The sequence below is a fragment of the Eutrema salsugineum genome, unplaced genomic scaffold, assembly GCF_000478725.1.
Source record: "Eutrema salsugineum unplaced genomic scaffold, Eutsalg1_0 scaffold_8, whole genome shotgun sequence".
Classification (NCBI taxonomy): domain Eukaryota; kingdom Viridiplantae; phylum Streptophyta; class Magnoliopsida; order Brassicales; family Brassicaceae; genus Eutrema; species Eutrema salsugineum.
Window position 1 is genome coordinate 1,570,552 of NW_006256414.1, and position 20,108 is coordinate 1,590,659.

Here is a 20,108-nt window from a genome sequence, read left to right on the forward strand (position 1 = left end):
CTATGTTGTCGTTATTTAGTCGCAAAAGTAGTCGCCAACATAGTCGCCAACTGGTCGTAGATTCGTCGTTAAAATTAACGACTAATTAGCTACTCCTGTAAACGACTAACTAGCGATTACAATGCAGTCGGCAAATAATCGTAACTTAGTCATACAGCAGTCGCCAAATATTACGACTAAACAACGACTGATAGACGTCATCATGTTTTAGTCAGCATTTAGTCGTTAATGTACGACTGATTAACGACTGTTTGGGTTTGCGACTAAATATTTCCGACTCTATGCATTAGTTGGTAATTAGTCGTTAATATGGAATTAGGGACTAAATCTCGACTAATTGTGGTGTCGCAAATTACCTGTAATCTTGTAGTGTCTCAAGCGGAACAAGTCACATTTGTGCCATATCCATGAGTTCGAGCTACAAGGATCTCATGGTTAACTGTTATTAAAGTGGCTCCGAAGGAAAAGATTGTAGGGGTTGAAGATCTTCCATTGCAACAAGAATCTTGTGTAGACCTGACTGAACCAGATATTGATGAGAATATATTCTTAATTGACCTTCAGAACAGGCAAGTTGAATATCTCCCCAATGATACAGAAGAAGAAGGTGATTCCGATGAATTTGATGAAAGCGAAGACGACGAAGAAGATTTGGAAGATGAAGGTGATGATGAAGAACATCAAGAAAATGAATCTGAATGATTATCATGGTTTTTTAGGATAATATTGTACTGATATATGTATATATATATATATATCATGTATGTTGTAGTTTTGAATAACTTATAATATTTTTTTCTTACTTCAGAACATTACGACGTTTTCTAAACCCTAAACCCTGTTTCAATATTGTGTATGTTGATTTGTGGTTAAGTATATTGATATGAGCATTACGACGTTTTTGCGACGATTCGTCGTAACACTGTCGTAACATAACGATAAAATTATGATAAAAATCACAAATCGTCGTAATTACGTCGTATAATCAAAATCTCAAATTTTGAAACCTTTGTATCTGATTGGTTATTTACTATTTCACAAATGTTTTTGATGGGTTATCTTATTTTATACGAAACGTTTTCATTCTGATAAAAATTAAAAATTTGAAAAAAAAATCATACATATTTGCAAGTTAATGCATGTTTTTATAAATGTCAAGTAAAATGTTATGAATTGTATAGGATGATTGAAAACATTGTTACCTCATTCACCAAATCAATCATTTGGGACTAAATAATGTCCTCATTCCAATATCTCAATTTAAAAGCAGTTTAGGAAGTTGATCAATGCAATTTTCCTTTTCAGAAACTTGGGGTTTAATTTTTTTTTTTTTAATCGTCGTAATTTCGTCGTAATTTTGTTGTAAAATTACGACGATTGTTCATCCAACCGTTGCAATATCGTCGTAAAATTCCATCGAACTTATGACATAATCTCAGTCGTTTATTTCTCTGATCCGAGGTACGAGGTAATAAATGACTGCGTATTACGACGGATTTACTACGAAACCGTCATAAAATCGTTGTAATGTTCACGCATTGTGAGTTTGCCACGTGTCGATTTATGCATTGGATCGTTTATATTACAAAAGTTATACGAAAAAATCGTCGTAATACGACGATTTTACGACGATCGCAAAATCTATATAAGGGACGCGGATTTCCTTTCTTCTTTGCTCGTTTCTCATTTCTCACTCTCTCTCTAAAATTTCTAAACTCTCTCTCTCTCTCTAGAATTTCCAGCTTCTTCAAATTTTTGTAAGTTTTATTTTATGCCTTTTAATTTATTTTTTATTTATAGGTTTCAGAATTAGATAGGTTCGGAATTAGATAGGTTCGGAATTAAATAGGTTTTGAATTTAAGAAAATTTAATTTTCGTTATATATAATAATTTTTTAAAAATTTATTTTGCAGATTTCGATGGCTCCCCAAAAATTCCACTATCGGAACCTTTTGGCTCTAGGAGATAGTAGCGGTCCGTCAGCATCTGCTACGGAGTCCATCATCCCAGAGTCTACAGAAACGCAGGCTGCCGTTTCTCAGAGCCTGGGATCTCAACCGGGTTTTGTTCTGCCGCCGCCTCCACCACCACCACCACCACCACCACCATCACCACCAGTACCAGCCCGATACTGCCTCCACCGTATGCACAATATACGGTTGAGGATCTTCTACAGCAGCTGGGACGTGGCGGGATGAAGAAACGTTGATCCGGACCGAGCTCCGGAGATGTTTTGGTACGTTTTATTTTTCTTTTCATAATTAAACAAATATATATACAATTTCTATATATTAATAAATTAGATATCTAACAAATATATTTTAACGATGTAGGTTTGGAACCGACAATTGCGTCGGTCGGAGCGTCTCCGATGTTATCAAGAGGTTCTTCTTACAATCCCATACAAGCTTTAGGAAGTTGGACCAGGCCACTTATGACACTTGGTTCAAGTGTTTCGCGGTAAATTTATAAATATATATTGATTTATTTTAACATAATTTACATTAATTTTACAATTTTAAATACATTTCTAACTAATTTTTTTTTTAATAGCAAAAGTGGCATTGAGAACTTTCTGCACAGGGGTGTGTCAAGTCGGCGTTTAGAGAGAAGGTCAAGCAGCATCTCAACAACACCATTTCCGACTAAAAGAGGAAGTGGGAGGTTGACCGAAACAAGGCAAAACCGGCGCCTATGGCTGATACTGTCTGAGAGGGTCTAGTGCAGAAATGGCTAGATTCGTATTCCCAGTCCATTGCCGCCAAATGTTCAGGATCCAGGTCTGTTTTTAAATAATTTAAATTCATATGTGTTTATGGATATATATAATATTTTATTAATATAAACTAATAAACTTTTTTTTTCAGGAACGCTAAAGATGATGCAGGACAACCAAAAAATGTCCTGCACAGTTCCGTTCAGGTTCTTTTTGCCGGTAGACGTCTGATGATGGTAAGCTTAATTAACATGTTTTTTTTTCCTAATATTTTTACTAACATTTTTCAATTGATTTTGTAGGTTGAAGAAATCGGGGGAGAACTTTCTCCGATGACAAAGGTCTTCGCCAATACCCACAAGAAGAAGAACAGCGAATTCACAGATTCTCGGGCGGAGGCAATCTACAGCGCGGCCTGTGTGAGGATCGAGGAGCGGCAAATGCAGCTCTCACAGCAGGTGCCTCCAACGTCTCCCGGTGGTAGCTCGGTCCAGTCCACACCGGCCTTAACGGTGCTGGAGATGGACAAGATCTTCGAAGAGGTAAGTTTTAATTTATTTTTTTCCTACTTAACGTTTTCAAATATATGTGTTTTACTTATATTTTCAACATTATTCCAGGTTGCCCCTCGGAAGAAGGGCAGGGTTTTAGGGATGGGATCAATTCATGATACTCCGATCGCTTCTGCGACTGGTCATGTCTAGGCAGTAGTTATTCGCCAGGAGCTCCACCAGATGCGGACGCAATACGAGACGAAGATCGACCAGTTGTACGGTCTCTTCGATATTTTGGATGCTGACAACCCGTTGCTCCAGGCACAGTTGGAAAGGTTACGGGTAGCTGATATATTCATAAATTGCATCATTTAATGTAAATATTCTAGTCCAAATCATGTCTTATTTGCATGCATTTTAGGTCTTTAGGCATTGTTTTAGGACTTAGGAGATTGCATTAGGTCCAAGAGAGTTTTGCATGTTTTGGAGTGCTAAACAGGTGCTTTTGGAGTTTATTTGGAGTGGAGGATGTGATTCAGATGAAGAAATGGAGTTGAACTTATCAAAAATGGTGAAAAAGAGCAATTTTGGGTTTCTCGGCAAAATGATGTACTGATGGCCGAAGATTCTCGGCCAAAATCCTTCCCGCGGATAGCTCTCTCAGCCAAAAACACGTACCGCGGTCAAGTCTCTCGGCCAAAAATCCCGGATGCAGATACATTTCCGAAATCGCGTCACCGGAGGATCTTTCCGGCCAATTCAGCTTACAAGGTCTTCATCAAACTTGAAGATAATTAAGTCAAGAACCCAGGACAGGTTGAATCAGGGCATTTGGAGCACTGAGCTGAAAGATACGGTCACCAGAAGACAGACCTCTCTCGCATCCATTCCGGAGCAATCCGATAATCCTGAATAATCGCCTGTCCGGGGAACCTTCCAGTCCGATTCAGTTGTCGGGGGCTTCATCAAAGTTGGAGAAACTTGGATCATGGTTCCAGATCAGGTGGAATCATAAGATTTAGAGGCGTGAGCAGAGTGTTAAGCTCGTCGGAAGGCACGCTTGTCTCGCTGCCGTTTTGGACCAACCCGATGAGCTCCAAAGAATGCGAAGGACGATGCACTTCCAGACCGATTCAGTTTACAGAGCTTTCATCAGGATCCGAGATATTTGAGTCCTCTTTCTAGAAAGTCTGAGATCATTCAATTCGGAGCTATGAGCAAGTTGATAACGTTTCCGGAATGGACACATGTCTAGAAGCCTCTTTCTGATCGTGTCAATGTACTGCAAAGATGAGCCCTCCGGGGAACCTTCCACTTCCCAAGCTGATGTGATCCTCCCAAAGATCGGCAGTCAGAAGTTGGTAGAAGGATAAGCTTTGGATCAAAGAAACCATGAAGTCTCAATGATCAAAGGATGTGGAACGAATGGTCGCACATAAGTTGCGGAAGACTTCTGATATACCGGTGATCCCTTGGATATGACACACCAAGACAGATCGATGGAACAAAGGCGCCACAAACGGGGATGGAAAACCGTTTGATAAGCCAACCACGGATATGACACACTGTGGGTTGATCAATGGATATTACACACCATGATCAAAAAGAAATGAGAATCACTCTCAAGATTCCAAAAATAATCATCAAAGTCTTGTTTTTTTATTCAGCATAGTGGGCTCTATAAATAGAGGAAATACATGACAATAAGTCCATTAAAAGTATCTCAACATGCAGAGAATCTAGGGAAATGAAATTCAAACTCTACAATACATGTAAGAGAGAGAAATAGGCAGAATTAAATGCAGTCTTTAACATGGACGAAATTTGATCTTCTTTGATTCTTTTTGGGCTTAATCCACTTTGCTGGACTTCTCTAATGGACCAAGATTATAGAACAACTCGGTTTGTAACTTAACTCATCTTGGTTTGGTCGGAATCCTTCAATGAATGCCCGTAGGCCCGAACGCGTAAGCTGGAGATCACCTGTTTTGTAAATTGAATAACTCCTTCGTCTAAACTCCGTTTGATATGATTCTTCTTTCAGGAGCTTTGTAATTGAGCTGAGCATTTTATCCAGGTGGTTTCATGCGTTTAATCGTCGTGGTTGAGAAGATACGCTTCGAACACTGAACACATGTTTTGATGCTTCCCATGATCACATCATCTTCTCCCTCTTCAAAAGGATTTGTCCTCAAATCCAGATCTCACAATGAAACACAATTTTTTCTCTTTTTTTTTGTTTTTCTTTTTTTTTTGGTTTGTTTTTTTTTCTCTCTTTTTTTCTACTTTTTTTTTCTTTTTTTTTTCTTTTTTTGTGACGAAAATAAATAAAAAATACAGAAATAAAATAAAATGGAAGAAAAAAGAAGATGAAGGGATAGAAGATGAAATAAAGAAGATGAAAATATGAGAAAATGAAAAGAAAATGAAGAGATGAGAAGATGGAATAGAAATAGATACCAAACTTCAGAGTGTGCTCTGATACCAAATGATGTGATCCTCCCAAAGATCGGCACTCAGAAGTTGGTAGAAGGATAAGCTTTGGATCAAAGAAACCATGAAGTCTCAATGATCAAAGGATGTGGAACGAATGGTCGCACAGAAGTTGCGGAAGACTTCTGATATACCGGTGATCCCTTGGATATGACACACCAAGACAGATCGATGGAACGAAGGCGCCACAAACGGGGATGGAAAACCGTTTGATAAGCCAACCACGGATATGACATACTGTGGGTTGATCAATGGATATTACACACCATGATCAAAAAGAAATGAGAATCACTCTCAAGGTTCCAAAAATAATCATCAAAGTCTTATTTTTTTATTCAGCATAGTGGGCTCTATAAATAGAGGAAATACATGACAATAACGTCCATTAAAAGTATCTCAACATGCAGAGAATCTAGGAAAATGAAATTCAAACTCTACAATGCATGTAAGAGAGAGAAATAGGCAGAATTAAATGCAGTCTTTAACATGGACGAAATTTGATCTTCTTTGATTCTTTTTGGGCTTAATCCACTTTGCTGGACTTCTCTAATGGACCAAGATTATAGAACAACTCGGTTTGTAGTTTAACTCATCTTGGTTTGGTCGGAATCTTTCAATGAATGCCCGCAGGCCCGAACGCGTAAGCTGGAAATCACCTGTTTTGTAAATTGAATAACTCCTTCGTCTGAACTCCGTTTGATATGATTCTTCTTTCAGGAGCTTTGTAATTGAGCTGAGCATATTCTCCATGTGGTTTCATGCGTTTAATCGTCGTGGTTGAGAAGATACGCTTCGAACACTGAACACATGTTTTGATGCTTCCCATGATCACATCACAAGCGCTGAGGGTGTTTTCACCAAAGTTCGAGATATTTGAGTTGTCTTTCCAATGCAGTTGAAATCATGTCATTTGGAGCCATATCCTGGAAGTTACTCTCCCCTCAATGCAAAGTGGTCCGAGAAGGCTTAGGTTGTGCGATACGGTACTGCGACTTGATTAACTCGCACCCATGAATGTTCAACGCTCTGGAAACAAGTTGAGACTTCAGAGATGAGTGTAAGGAGACTCTGAGCAAGGTAGAGACTTCCAGAATCAAATTTGAGTAAGTCCACAATGCTGTGCGAGATAGACCTGCGAGTTGGACATGAAGTGGAACCATGTAGCACATGTGTTCGCAAATTACACCGACTTGGGCATGCGACTTGGGCAAGGAAGTGACCATCTCGCACACATATCATCTCCATATTGCGTCCTGGTTGTGCGAGTTAAAGAAAAGGAAGCCTGAGCAGCACAAACGTTCGTAGACCTGCGAGTTGGACATGAAGTGGAACCATGTAGCACATGTGTTCGCAAATTACACCGACTTGGGCCTGCGACTTGGGAAGCACCTGACCATGTCGCACACCAGCCACCAGACCCAACTGAGCCGGGTCAGTACCCAGTTTTTCCTGGGCTGACCGGGTCCATCAGCACTTAGTATATATAGCTTTTTGGAGAAAAACCCTAAAAAAATCTTCTTCTCTCTTAGTTTCTTTCCTTTTCAGTGTAAAAACGAGTTTGATCAGGAGATATCTAGCAGATTTAATCATCTTAAGGCTGTTTCTTATCATCTGATCATCTCATCTCTGCTTCTAATCATGATTAACACCACCTCTTGCAAAGGAAATGGTGTGTTAATCATGATTAGTGAGTAGTCATCTTTTTAAACTTTTAGGTGTGTAGATTAGGGTGCTTAGATGTTTGATTTTTGATATTTAGGGTTTAGATTCTCATTTCATTTCTTTAGTTAGCTGCTCCTAATGCCAGATTTTCTTGGGAAAGTGAAATCTGGGTTCATAGGCATTTCATGCACCAAAAGTGTTTGATGAAATGCCTGAAAGAGCTACTTAAGGGTTTATGTTTTAAATGTCATGGGAATGTTTGTTTGAAGCATAAATGACATATTAGAACTGTTTCTTAATGCTCATTAGTTCATATTTCACAAATGAGAATTTGGTTTGAAAGTGGATTAGTGTAGAGATTAATGCCTTCATGAGAGGATTAGTCTAGATTAGAGTTCTAAGTTGAAATGTTTGAGATCATGTGATTGTTTGTTATGTCTTTCTGTATAAGATTCAGTCTTCTTGGTTAAGAGATTGTTTGGTCATTTATTAGGCTTGATGCATTATGCTTGTTGATTGCTTGATTATATCTAATGGTTGTTAGACTTGATTAAGTGATTAGCAAAGGGATTATTGTCATGGGAATGAATTAATCTGATTAAGAAGCCTAGACTAAAGAGTAGCAAGTGTTGCATTATGTTCTTAGCATCATGAATCAATATCTAAAGCACCCTAATCAATGATCACATCTAGAGGTTTAGCTTTTATCATCTTTATTATCACCATCATCTTGTTGAGTTTGCTTTAATTACTTCCTTATCATTGCTTGTTTGTTTCTTGTTTACGATTTCATTTGTTACTAGTTATCAAAAACCTGTCTTTGATCACTTGACTTAAGAACTTATCACATAAACTAGTGCCTAACTACCACACATATGGATTGACACCCCTTATACTACTTTGACAAGGAGATTGATAACCCGTCTAAGACCTGAAAAATCTTAGTTATCAATTAGCTGGAGTCTTTGGCGCATCTTCTTCATCCTCTAGGAGGCAACCATCAGTGCAGATGGACGAGGAGATGTTCGGGTTTCTCCCGTTGATCTTTCTAGAGATGGAGACCAGGCACTGGAAAACTCCAACCGAAGAGCCGGCAAAGAACCTGCGGACCAAGACGGAGAGCAGGACGATGCGGGGATAGACAACATTAGTATATATTTATGTCTTTGATAGGTTTTTTTGTAAATAATGTAATTTTTATTATTTTGAATTTTAATTACATTTAAATATTAATTTTCTTTTAATTATATTTTTTATTCTAATTAAAATTTCAGTTCAGATTAATTTTTTTTCTCATTTTAACAAAACGTCCTATAATCGTCGTAATACTATTTATTATTATTTTAATGTATCGTCATAAAATCGTCGTAATAATATAACAGTTTTACGTCGAACAAACCAAAAAATACGACGCAATTACTACGATATGTTCATCGTATATAATATATGACGCTTATACGTCGGTTAGTTACGACGATTTTACGACGGTTATGATGAAAAACAAACCAAAGCAAATCGATGTAAAATCGATGTAAATTTTATGACGCTTTTACGACGTCTTTGAAAATAAAGAAATAGTTAATATATTCAAGATAATTACGTATTTACACGATTTTACGACGGTTTTTGACCGTCCCAAATTTTACAACGAATTATCTTTTACGACGGTTTTAAAACTGTCGCAAGTACGTCGTATTAGGAATTTTACAATGATTTTAGTTGTTTTTCTTGTAGTGTAACTTTTATAAGCTTTTGTATTGAACTACTTTGATATTATATATTTTAATTTAGAAATATGTTTATTGGATATAATTAATTTAATCTTCACATAAGGCGGATAACAATTAACGCCTAACGGGCTATTAGTGGACAATATTAACCCTTTATTAAAACACATCAAAGCAACAATTAAAGGACATTCTGGTAAAAAAGAACCAAAGGACATTTTGCATAATCGAAGGAAACACTAACCATATACATACGTAACTCTAGAATTTCAAACCAGAACCTTGGAGTTTCTCTTGGATGATCATGTCTATCTTGTTCTCCATTTCAGGAGTAAGATAATTTTTCGAGTCGCCGACTTCCCCTTTACGGAAATAATCCTTGTTGTCCGAGTTGTAGCTTTTACCAGTTTTGTTAATCTTTAAACCGCTTAAATTACGTAGAGAGCAAAGGTCCGAGATCTCGTCCACACATCCACTCTCTTCTTCTTCTTTAGTAAAAGGGCAACCCAAGAAATCCGCAAGTCTCTTGATCTGATCATGAGGCTCTGCTTTCATTTCCTCATATCTCATGAAAAGGACACGCTTGGGATCTTCTAAGCTGCCTCTCCAGTAACTCAAGAGATGTTCCCAAAAAGGTCCGTAACTGAAAGTTCCGTTGCAAAACGATTTGAACAAAGACTCGAGAATACTTCTATTTCGTTCTAATTTATAAATAGCACAACTGAAAAACCACCACGAGACTAATGTGTCCTTCATGTTCCTGCACACGTACACAATCTTGCAAGAAGAGTCCTTGAGGGTCTTGTGCATCGCGTGCAGTGGCATGTGAGTCGAGAACAGCCTCGGAACTGATGAGTACTTGGCCAGGTCAGGACTCGAGCTTTCAATATATAAACCGAGCTCAAAGTATGGTACAATCCCATGAGGATTATGAGATAGTAGAGGATGATGATCAGAAGAATGGTTCTTTGATCTCTCGAGGATGGCGACTGTGAGGGCCTTGAGCCAAGTGGTACCTGATTTGGGGTAGGAGGCAAGGATTATATCCGTGTCTTGTGGTTGAAAACCTCGCTGGAAATTAAGAACTCCTTGGAGAGTGTTGTAGTTATACCAACATCCTTGATACTTACAAAGCTTCCTTCCTTGGAAATCTTCGTGTGAAGGAAGCGAAGAGATCAAGCTCTTGGTTTCTTTGGTTATCTTGTCGTCTCTTACGATCGAGAGAAGGTCTTTCGGATCCATTTGTTTTGTTGGTTGTCTTGTTACCAAAAGATGTGTTTAAGCTTCAAACGAAATCATAAAAGACAAACCTATTCTCAGAAAAACTTATTTAAATATGCATGGGTTTGATTTCATTGATTCTTTTTATGTGCATTACAGCTAATAAGTTCGAACTTCACGTGATACATCAGTTTTATATAATATTTGATTTTAAAATTACAATAATTTTTTTACAAAAAAAAAAATTACAATAATTTTTCATTAGACGTAATGCAATAGAATAGTGTATACTTTATATTAAAATTAAGAAAATAGTCTATGTTTTTAACAAAATAGTTTAAAGTTGATAACATTATAAATTCATTCCGTTTTGATATACTGTCTATGTTGTATTTGCATGACGTGCGCTAATTCCTCGATCGCTTGAATAGAGACTTATGCGAGAGATGACTTTAATGAAAGATCATCTATGAGTTTTAGGGCTTACGTCTCATATTATGATTGGCCGATAGAGGGTCTTTTAGAAAATTATCTAATATAGAAAGTGTAGAAGACAAATGATGATCAGAAGAATGGCTCTTTGATCTATTGAGGAGGGCAACTGTGAGGACCTTGAGCCAAGTAGAGCCTGATTTGAGGTAAGAAGCAGAAATTAATCATATCGGTGTCTCTTTCGGTTGAGAACCTCTGGGAATTTAGTAACGCCTTGGAGAGCGTTGTAGTAAAATTAACATCTTTGACACACTTACAAATCTTGTTCCCTTGGGAATCTGTGTCTGAAGGAAGAGCGAAGAGATCAAATTCTTGGTTTCTTTGCTTATGTTGTCGTCTCTAACGATCGAGAGAAGGTCGTTCGGATCCATTTGAGTTGTTACAAAAAGGTGTGTTTAAGCTTCCAACGTAATCATAATAGATATATGAGCAAAGAAGCCAAGAAAAACAATCAACCTATTTTTAAATTGTTTGCTAAGAAAAAATATTTTAAAATGTGGATAGATTAAGTAGTAGGTGTAGTTTGTTTTCGTAGAATCGATTAATAACACATGGTTTTTATACAATCTTTGGTTTTAAAATGTCAATAATTTGTTATTTGCTGAACTGCAATAGAATAGTGTAGGTGCAAATGGTCGATATATTAGAGTTTAGAAATATGTACGTTCTTATCATTTTGTCCAGCGCAACAATTTCGAGTACCGAGAGTTTAGAAATAAAAATGTTGGTTATCAAGAACTAAGTTCATTTTATCAAGAACTAAGTTCATTTTGTCAAGACTACATTTTAGGCTTCCTTATAAGTGATCAAAATGTTCTAACGATTCTGAACAAAGTTCGGTTCTCATCAAATATGGTTTTTACAAATATTAATTTTCTCACTAACAAAAAAAAATGTTTCGAAAACAGAAAAAAAAAAAAGAAAGATCACGAAAATAAAGAAATATCATCTTAACATAACAAAAGAGAAATGGTGAAAGAACGCTCTATTTTTTTTTATTAGCATTCAAAATAACTAACAAGTTATCAAGTAACAACAATGAAACCTTCAAAAAAAAGTGAAAAAGGAAAAAATATAACGAAATCAGACAAAATGCGCTTTACTTCTAGTTTAACCGGACTGAACCAGGCCGGTTAAACCAATTTCCAGTGCTTCCTCTACTCTGTGGAAGAGAGAAAAAAAAAAACAAACTTTGGCTCTGAAGTAAACTTACATATTGGACGTAGCCATTCATCTCCACCGGATAATTGCTGAGCCCCAAGTTAAACCGGCTCCAAAACCGGAAGTGGCTATGGTATGTCCCGGTTTAACTTTTCCGCTTCTCACCGCCTCATCAAGAGCTAGAGGAATCGAAGCAGCGCTTGTGTTACCGTAATTAGCCAAGTTTGAAATCACTCGTTCCTGTGGAAACTGAAGTCTTGTAGCCACAGAGTCTATTATTCTCTGGTTTGCCTGCAATTATTTTATAACAACTTTCCATTCAGCCATTTTTGCTGAATTTTCGGTATGAAAGCTCTAAACTTTCGTCATTTTTACACAAATTTCAGATCTTTTCATAAGTGAAGTTTGAATAAATGATAAGAAGATAACCTGGTGGAGGAGGAGCCAATCAATGGAAGAAGCAGGAAGACCGGCTTTTTGTAAAGCAAGCTCAATAGATTGGGGAACGCATTTGACAGCAAAGCGAAATACTTCTTTTCCATTCATCTGAATGCAAGAGTAGGAAGATTGTTTTGGAGGAAAGTCTCCAAATACAGAGCCATTGGAGCTCGAGGCACCATCAGTTTGGGATTCTTTAACAGAAGCATTCAAATGCCTGCAAAAAAAATATAGAGAATCTTAAGGGAAAGGGAAGGAGAAGATGAAACTTAAAAGCCCAGCAAATGAAATGTGAATCTAAATACCTACGACCATCTCCATCGCTGTGCACATCAAAACTAAATAACCCATCATCCTCAATATCACAAGCCTGCACGAAATGAAAGTACATTTATCGGCTTAGTTCAAAGAACAAAGATTGATCTTATAAGTCAAGAATTTGTTGGTAATGTGGCAAAAGGTGTATCCTCTGTTTCAGTATCCAATGAAGCTTATAATAACAAACATAGGATCAATAATGACACAGCTCGACATTGTTCAGTACCTGAACAACCACAGCACCAGCAGCGTCTCCAAAGAGAATGCAGGTTCCTCTATCCGTCCAATCAACAAACCGAGACAAAGAATCAGCTCCAATCACTAAAACGTTCTTAAAACCGCCTCCTGAAAAAAGAAAGGATAGTTATTACAGACTTATCTTATTAGCTATCTACTAATCAATTCTTGCATCGAATTTGACCTCTTATATGACAAGCAGCTGACACTAGACCCAAAACAAATCCACTACAAGCAGCTGTGATATCATATGCCAACGGGTTCTTTGTGCAACCAAGTGCCTTTTGAATCTGCCATCAGTAGAGAATTATGACAAATCAAACAACGGTTCCATCAAAAAGAAATTTGGATTTAAGGGGTCAGTAAAACCTGTGGAGCAGCACCAAATAGATCATCAGGAGTAGATGTGCACATCAAGATTAAGTCAATATCTTCAGGAACAACCTCTGCCATTTCAAGGGCTTTGGTTGCTGCTTCTACTGCTAAGCCAATCAAGCTATCTTTGCCTTCAATAGTAGTTTTACAAAAATTAATGTTTCTCTTATGTATACCAATTCTACTCTAAAATGATTGATTGAGGAATGAATTGAATATAACGTTACCTGATACAACTCGACGGTTGCGAATACCCGTACGAGTAGCTATCCATTCATCATTGGTATCCACTATTTTTGCAAGATCATCATTAGAAATCAGAAGACTTGGCACTGCTGAACCAGATCCAATCAATTTGCAGCCACTCGGCACTAGCCTTTAAGTAGACATAGCAGAATTAAATTAGAGACCATTTCAATGCTTTCGAGTAGCTTAAAGATCATCGTAAGGCCAAGCAAAGACTTAACAATAAGCATGAATCAACAACGATTTGAATGCATTCTACAAAAGCAAAAAAGAAAAACGATCTTCTTGAAGCTTAGCTAAAGACTTGTAATAAACTTTTGATTCCAATCTTCCTAATCTCAGAAACTTGAGCTCAATATCAAGAAACGATCTCAATATCAAGAAACGATCTCAAATCAATGGATTGCTAAAGAAGAATCACACCATGAACAAAGAATCTATGATTCTGAAACGATAAAGACTTGAGTTTTCTCACCTGGGTCGTCGATATTCAGAAGGAGATGGCGAAGCATGCTTATCGACGCCACCAACGGAGCTAACGCCGGAGCAAATAACCCTTTTAGAGAAACCTCTCGAAACGCAAAACCCAGATCCAGAAACTCTAGTTGGGATGTGGTTTCTGCTTCGCAGGGAAGAAACTGAAGGGTGAGTGAAGAATCCAGATGCATTCGCCATTTGATAGAGGAGGAATCGAAGAAAGAGAAAGAAACAAGATTGTTAATGTTTCGGATTACAGCGAATCGAAAATCTCTCTCTCTCTCTCTCAGAGCTCGAATTCAGTGTAATGCCAAAGTTCCAGAGATTGAATCAAAAGGATGAAATCGGCGAGACAAGAAGAATTCGAGTGTTTACAAAAAGAAAATGTTTTTTTTTTTTTGCTGGGAGATTTTCTTCTATAGATTTTCGAATTTTTCTTTATGATTGGTTTTGTGTAGTGAGTAAAATCAAATCTTCGGAAGTTCCAAAGCCAAGAGGAGACAGAGAAGATTGAGGAGATTCCAATGCTATATTGAAAACAACCACTGGTTCCACTGATGAAGAGTAATTTACAAATTATTCACAAAATTGGCACTGAAGTTAATGAATTGTAAATAAAGTCCTCTAGAACACCATTTGTTTTTATTATTTTTTTTCAAAAATATCTTAATTTTTTATATAACTACAGGGAACTTTTACAAAAAAAAAATTCTGTGGGAGGGTTACCTATGAAATTCAGGGAACTCTTTTTATAACTAATTTTGGACTTTAAAATAAGAAACAATGTCGAAACTTTTTTTTTTATATGAGTTGATTTTTTTTGAATAATAGAATTCGAAACTAAAAAGGTGGTGTTTTGAAATTAAAAATAAAATATAAAATTTTAGCTTGTTCTATCTTCTTATTTTATATTTTAAAATGTGTCTGTATTTTGTTTAATGTTATAAGATTCAATAGTTTAATACCAAATGGAAGAAACGGGAATCCTTGTCTCCTCCCAAATTTGCCAATTTCAGCGCCAGCTAATCATTCTTTGCACTATTTTGTTATCCTCTTACTAATATAGCTAAATATTTACAAGATTTCTAAAAATGAATTTCATCAAGTAGATTAAATTGTAATATTCCATCGGTTTAAACAAAGAAAATTAAATTGGTTAATACGAAGGTAAATGGGACAAAAGAAAAAGGTGGTTGAGTACCGGTCGTATATTAGTAGGGGTTTGGTGAACAACTTGAAGAAGATTAAGAGAATAATCAAAATCCACTTTCAAATTTAAATCGAAATGACTAAGTTATTCACAAAAAAAAAACGTGAAAGAAGATGCAAATGTTGTCATATATAGTTGGTTGTGGACCGTCTTCATAATAAGAAGCTTCATAGTTTGGTGGATGAGACAGAGACACAAAGACACTTTTAATGTTAATTTTACACATGAATTGTAAATTTAATACACATTCTAATTCTAAACAAAGAAAATCAATGCCAGAAGAGGAAATGGATAAGGATATAAATTTTTAGAAGTAAACCAAAAAGATGTGGGCACAGATGATAATCATATATATATAAACATAGTAGTCACAAAGCACGTACACTTGACATTTGAAACACAATTAATTAAACATGTCTGTATTGATGATCGCGTAAGCAGAGATATGAAATATACAACAACATTATTAACTTCAAAGCAAGCATCTTCGCAAGCCAATGTATCTAGAAGAGAGAAAGGTTGATGGTAAATCAAATGAAGACCAGCGTAGCCTCCACAAGTTATTATTTTTCAGATTATGGATTGATCGTGGCTAGTTGATGACCTAAACCAAATAAAAAAAATAACTCAGAGAAACATATAGAAAGTGAAGCAAATAGGAACAAGGAGAGAAAATGACCTCTTTGAATTTACATGAAGGTAAGAAACGGTCTTTAGTGGCTTCATCTTCCCATTCAATCAATTCTATCCATTTTCTCTCTCCATATTCTATCACGACTTCTTGTCCCATGGTGCTTTTAGAATTGAGTGGGAGCTTTTTCAACATTGGGCAGTTCCTCACATCGATATTCCTCAGATAAGGAAATGGTAGAGGACTCTTGTAAATGCTTTTTAGCTTAGGTAAACCATGGAGTTGTAGACATTTTAGCTTTTGAAAAGGTTTAATAACTGACTCTGCTTTCTCTTTGCTGATTATATCCTCTAGTTGCTTCGCGGTGACAATGGTAAGCTTAGACAGATTTGGAACAAACATCAGCCATGTTAGATCCTTTAGGTTGATGTTGCACTCACTTATATGCACATCAGAGAGGTTAGGGAAGCAAGGAATTTCACTGTATGTCCTATCAATCTTTATCTCCCATATAACACAAGTGCTTATGCTGAGGCGACGACATTTATCCATACTTGGCATACTCAACCCTTCTACCTTAAGGTAACTGTCGATAGATAGATCGGTAACAAGGCTGGCCAACTTGTATGCACTTAACAGTTGCTTCATTTTTGAGATTGAAGAAATACTCATGGTTAGAATATCTAAATGATCCATGGCTTGTAGCTCTTTTAGTGAGCTAAGATCTAGCTGAAGAGCTGAATACTTTAACCCCAAGATCTTTAATCTCGACAAATGTGATACCCCAGAGATACTTTCAAGACTCAGTGTGCGCTCCAAATTCAAATGTATTAATCTTTTCAACTCTCTTATACCAATAGGCAATCTTTCTATTGATGTTTCTGACAAGTCGAGATACTTTAGTGAAACTAACTCTGATATTCGTTCTGGCAATTCAGAAAGGAAATAGTTCTTTGATAGATCCAAAACAGCTAACCTTGGCATTGATGTGAAGAACTCCTCCGATATCTTTTGCAATTTTTGATTCTGCTGAAGGAACAAAGTTAAAAGCTCGGGAGTTCTAGGGATGTCAGATAAATATGTAATCTCATTACACATCAACGACATTCGTTTCACATCACTCCAGTTCTTGATCGTCCTTGGTATTCCGTGTAACTTGAATTTTGCTTGGGCAACAAAATTTTCTTTATGCTTCCCAAATTCAGATGCTACCCACAAGGCCATTTCACGAACCACATCATGCATCTTCACTTTCCGCTTATCCCTTTCATCTTCCATCAACAAACACGTATGAACAAGAATACCAATTATATCATGACCTTGGTGCACGACTTTTTCTCTATCCTCATTTTCAATGATGAACCCCTCGCATATCCAGTAGTCTATCAACCTATCTTTAGTTATTAGATAATATTCAGGAAATAGAGCACAATATTTGAAACATGACTTCACCTGTTCACTCTTCAAACTGTCGTAGCTATACTTCAAAACTGGAAGAATATCATCTTCCATTCCTGAGAATTCTGCAGCAGATGAAGTCAAAACATCAACAGCACAATTCCATTCTTGTGCTGTTGTTTTACATGCCATGGTCTCACCAATGGCGTTGAGTGCCAATGGTAGACCACCACATTTTTCAACAACTCTTTTTGCAAGATCTTGAATATCAGGATCACTCTTCAATGTGTTTGCTCCAACTTTCTTTTTGAACAGTTCCCATGCATCATCTGGCGCCAAACACTGGATCTCCACGGGGTTATGAACCCCCATGCGTGCACATACTTCTCGTGAACGAGTGGTGAATGCTACTTTGCGTTTAGATCCCATTGTTGGAAATGGGATTCCAATCTCTTCTAGATCTATCTTCCTCCATAAGTTGTCCAACAACAACACAAACTTTTTATCCTTTAGTGAACTATACAGCTCAATGGCCTTCTGGCTTTCCTTTTTACGGTTCCACTCCTCTCCACGAAGGCCAAGTTTTTCACCAATATCATCTTGAATTTTCCCGACCAGAGAATCTCTAGAAACTGTAACCCAAATCACAATTTTGAATCCACCACTTATTTGACCTAACTTGTTGTTGATCCTTGTGAGAATGGTTGTTTTTCCTACTCCTCCCATACCGTATAGTCCCATAACTCCGGTTTTATCATCCATGAGACGGTTCCATGCTGTTTCGAAGATTTCTTTATGACCAACAAGTGTCGGCTGAATAGGCCTCTCTTCAACTTTAGCTTTCATAGGTTGCTCAGCCACCACTTCAAAAACCCCTTTGGTCTTGAGATCATTAACATCCCGCAACATTAAGAAAACTCTTTTCCCATAATGATAGCTTGATGATAGATTCTTGGAGCAGAACCCACAAAGACACAACCTTTGAAGCTCAAAAGTTTTGGCACCTAATAGATCGTTGACTTGCTTTTCGATGGAATCAACACTCTTAAACCATAGCTGAATTTGGGCAAGCACTCGCAGACCTCTATCTTCTTCCTCTATCTTGGCCTTTGTAAGCAAATCATCTCGTCTTGCCTTGAGCTCTTCCATGGCTCTCTCCAAAATGGAGAGATTATCCTCAAGGTTATGGATATAACACTCTTTATCAAATAACCATTGAGAGGCACGATTGACGAGTTGATCACACGATATCGAGACAGAAAATAAACCTCCCATTATGCAAAGACAGGTAGTGTAAATTCACAAAGCAAAAACCGTGACAATAATTGCAATAAAAAATTCGGGAGAGCCTAAGAAAACATAAAACTACGCAAAAGAGGAAAGTGCATATAGTATACGTTGATGCCTTTCCTTCCTTTTTGGCTTCCATATATTCCTATTTGTCTACTTTCGCTATTTCAAACTTGTAATGTACAAGTGATTTATATTTGTTATATTTAGAGATTCTTTTACTTAATATATTTGTTTATTCATCTTTCCTTTCCCCAAAAAGTTACAAACATGTACAAGTGATTTCATTATATTTATATCATTTTAAAGAATTATATTAGCTTTTTGTATACATACGCTGATAAAATAAAAAAACTGAACTTATGTTTACTTAATCACTAACTAGTCAGATGTGAAATGCACGTAATTATTTATTTGTTAAAGAAAATGGACGTAAACAAAAATATTCAACTTTTTTTTGTACATGTGCAACAAATTAAATGGAGGTAAATTAAAGCAGGGTTTTAAAAAAAAAAGTAAAACAAGTTACACATGTGGAATATACCAAGATGCAGAATAAAATGAGACTCATCGCATGAAGAAATATAAAAGAGAATCGAACCGAATTCATGAATAAACTTGATAAGTTGAGGAGGAACAAAACCGATTGATGCAAGGCTGCCTTCTTATAAAAAAGTAACATTCTTTTCGGGGTTATAGGTATTAAGAAAGAGATCTTGAATTTTTCTTGATAAGCCTAAGATTTTTTTTTTTTTTTTTTTTTTGAGTCAACATTTGTTTTCTTCTTTTGATAAATAACGAAAAAATTCCCAACATTTGACCATGATCTTTCTATACGTGGGATCAGCCTATGCTAGGAATCTCAAATAGAAGAAAGTTGAGATTGAAGTTAAGTAGATAAAAAACATGGTATCAATGTCATTATGTAGAAATGTTATAAACTTAGCATAATATCATTATGGGACGTAAATTATCATTTCCAAACGGATCAAATTTAATAGGAATTCAACGTTCAGTTTCGTTAAGAAAGAGTAGCCAGCTTGTTACCACTCAAGTAAACTGATACCAGTGATTCAGTGAAGTTAGACAGTGATGAATTAAGATTTAACCACATTATAACCTGATAAAAACTACAATAAATAGTGGAGCATCATGCATGAAATCAAGAAAACTGGCTTGAGTTGCTTCATTCTCCATTCAAATCCCTTCTAGCCACTCTTTTCTATTGTATTCTATGATGTTTATTGCTCTTTTGGATCGAATAAAAGTTTTCTTCAGACTTGAGAAACAAGTCGAGATAGTATATTTAAGAGTCGGTTTAAATTCTCACATTAAAACCGGAATTAAAGTCTGGTTTAGTTCCGGTTTTGAAAAATATAATCCAATCTAAATGCAATAATTGGTCAACTTAAGTCCGTTAATGTTTACTAAGACCACGTCCAACGCAGGGTTTATAGAGTTCATACGCAGAGTTCAAAGCCTTATTTGGATTTTATTTAATCAGAGAGGTCCCACAATTTT

General features: G+C 36.6%; 3 protein-coding genes across 3 annotated transcripts; all 3 read right to left on the reverse strand.

The window, feature by feature from the left end:
• Positions 1–9,238: 9,238 nt before the first annotated feature.
• Positions 9,239–10,335, reverse strand: LOC18009632 (cytosolic sulfotransferase 5). The gene has a single exon (XM_006391782.2). The coding sequence runs from the start codon at positions 10,333–10,335 to the stop codon at positions 9,355–9,357; it is 981 nt and encodes a 326-aa protein (XP_006391844.1). The 3' UTR covers positions 9,239–9,354.
• Positions 10,336–11,776: 1,441 nt separating this feature from the next.
• LOC18009551 (3-oxoacyl-[acyl-carrier-protein] synthase III, chloroplastic) lies at positions 11,777–14,565 on the reverse strand. The gene is made up of 8 exons (XM_006391783.2): positions 14,057–14,565; positions 13,563–13,711; positions 13,330–13,466; positions 13,145–13,250; positions 12,950–13,068; positions 12,711–12,775; positions 12,397–12,622; positions 11,777–12,258 (listed from the first exon to the last, which is right to left on the reverse strand). Exons 1-8 carry the CDS (start codon positions 14,254–14,256, stop codon positions 12,037–12,039), a joined length of 1,224 nt encoding a protein of 407 aa, XP_006391845.1. The 5' UTR covers positions 14,257–14,565; the 3' UTR covers positions 11,777–12,036.
• A 1,278-nt stretch (positions 14,566–15,843) lies between these two features.
• On the reverse strand, positions 15,844–18,023 carry LOC18009546 (disease resistance protein RPS5). The gene is made up of 2 exons (XM_024160884.1): positions 15,962–18,023; positions 15,844–15,872 (listed from the first exon to the last, which is right to left on the reverse strand). Exons 1-2 carry the CDS (start codon positions 18,021–18,023, stop codon positions 15,844–15,846), a joined length of 2,091 nt encoding a protein of 696 aa, XP_024016652.1.
• Between the last annotated feature and the right edge of the window lie 2,085 nt (positions 18,024–20,108).

What these genes read in the sequence shown, in the direction of transcription:
- LOC18009546 (XM_024160884.1), bottom strand. Translation starts at nt 18,023, where the DNA reads ATGGGAGGAGTAGGAAAAACAACCATTCTCACAAGGATCAACAACAAG. An exon ending in AGACCGTTTCTTACCTTCAT is followed by an intron (nt 15,873 to 15,961) that starts GTAAATTCAAAG and finishes TATTTGGTTTAG; the next exon opens with GTCATCAACTAGCCACGATC.
- LOC18009632 (XM_006391782.2), bottom strand. Translation starts at nt 10,335, where the DNA reads ATGGATCCGAAAGACCTTCTCTCGATCGTAAGAGACGACAAGATAACC.
- LOC18009551 (XM_006391783.2), bottom strand. Translation starts at nt 14,256, where the DNA reads ATGGCGAATGCATCTGGATTCTTCACTCACCCTTCAGTTTCTTCCCTG. An exon ending in AGCTGCTTGTCATATAAGAG is followed by an intron (nt 13,069 to 13,144) that starts GTCAAATTCGAT and finishes TTCTTTTTTCAG; the next exon opens with GAGGCGGTTTTAAGAACGTT. An exon ending in ATTGGCTCCTCCTCCACCAG is followed by an intron (nt 12,259 to 12,396) that starts GTTATCTTCTTA and finishes AAATAATTGCAG; the next exon opens with GCAAACCAGAGAATAATAGA.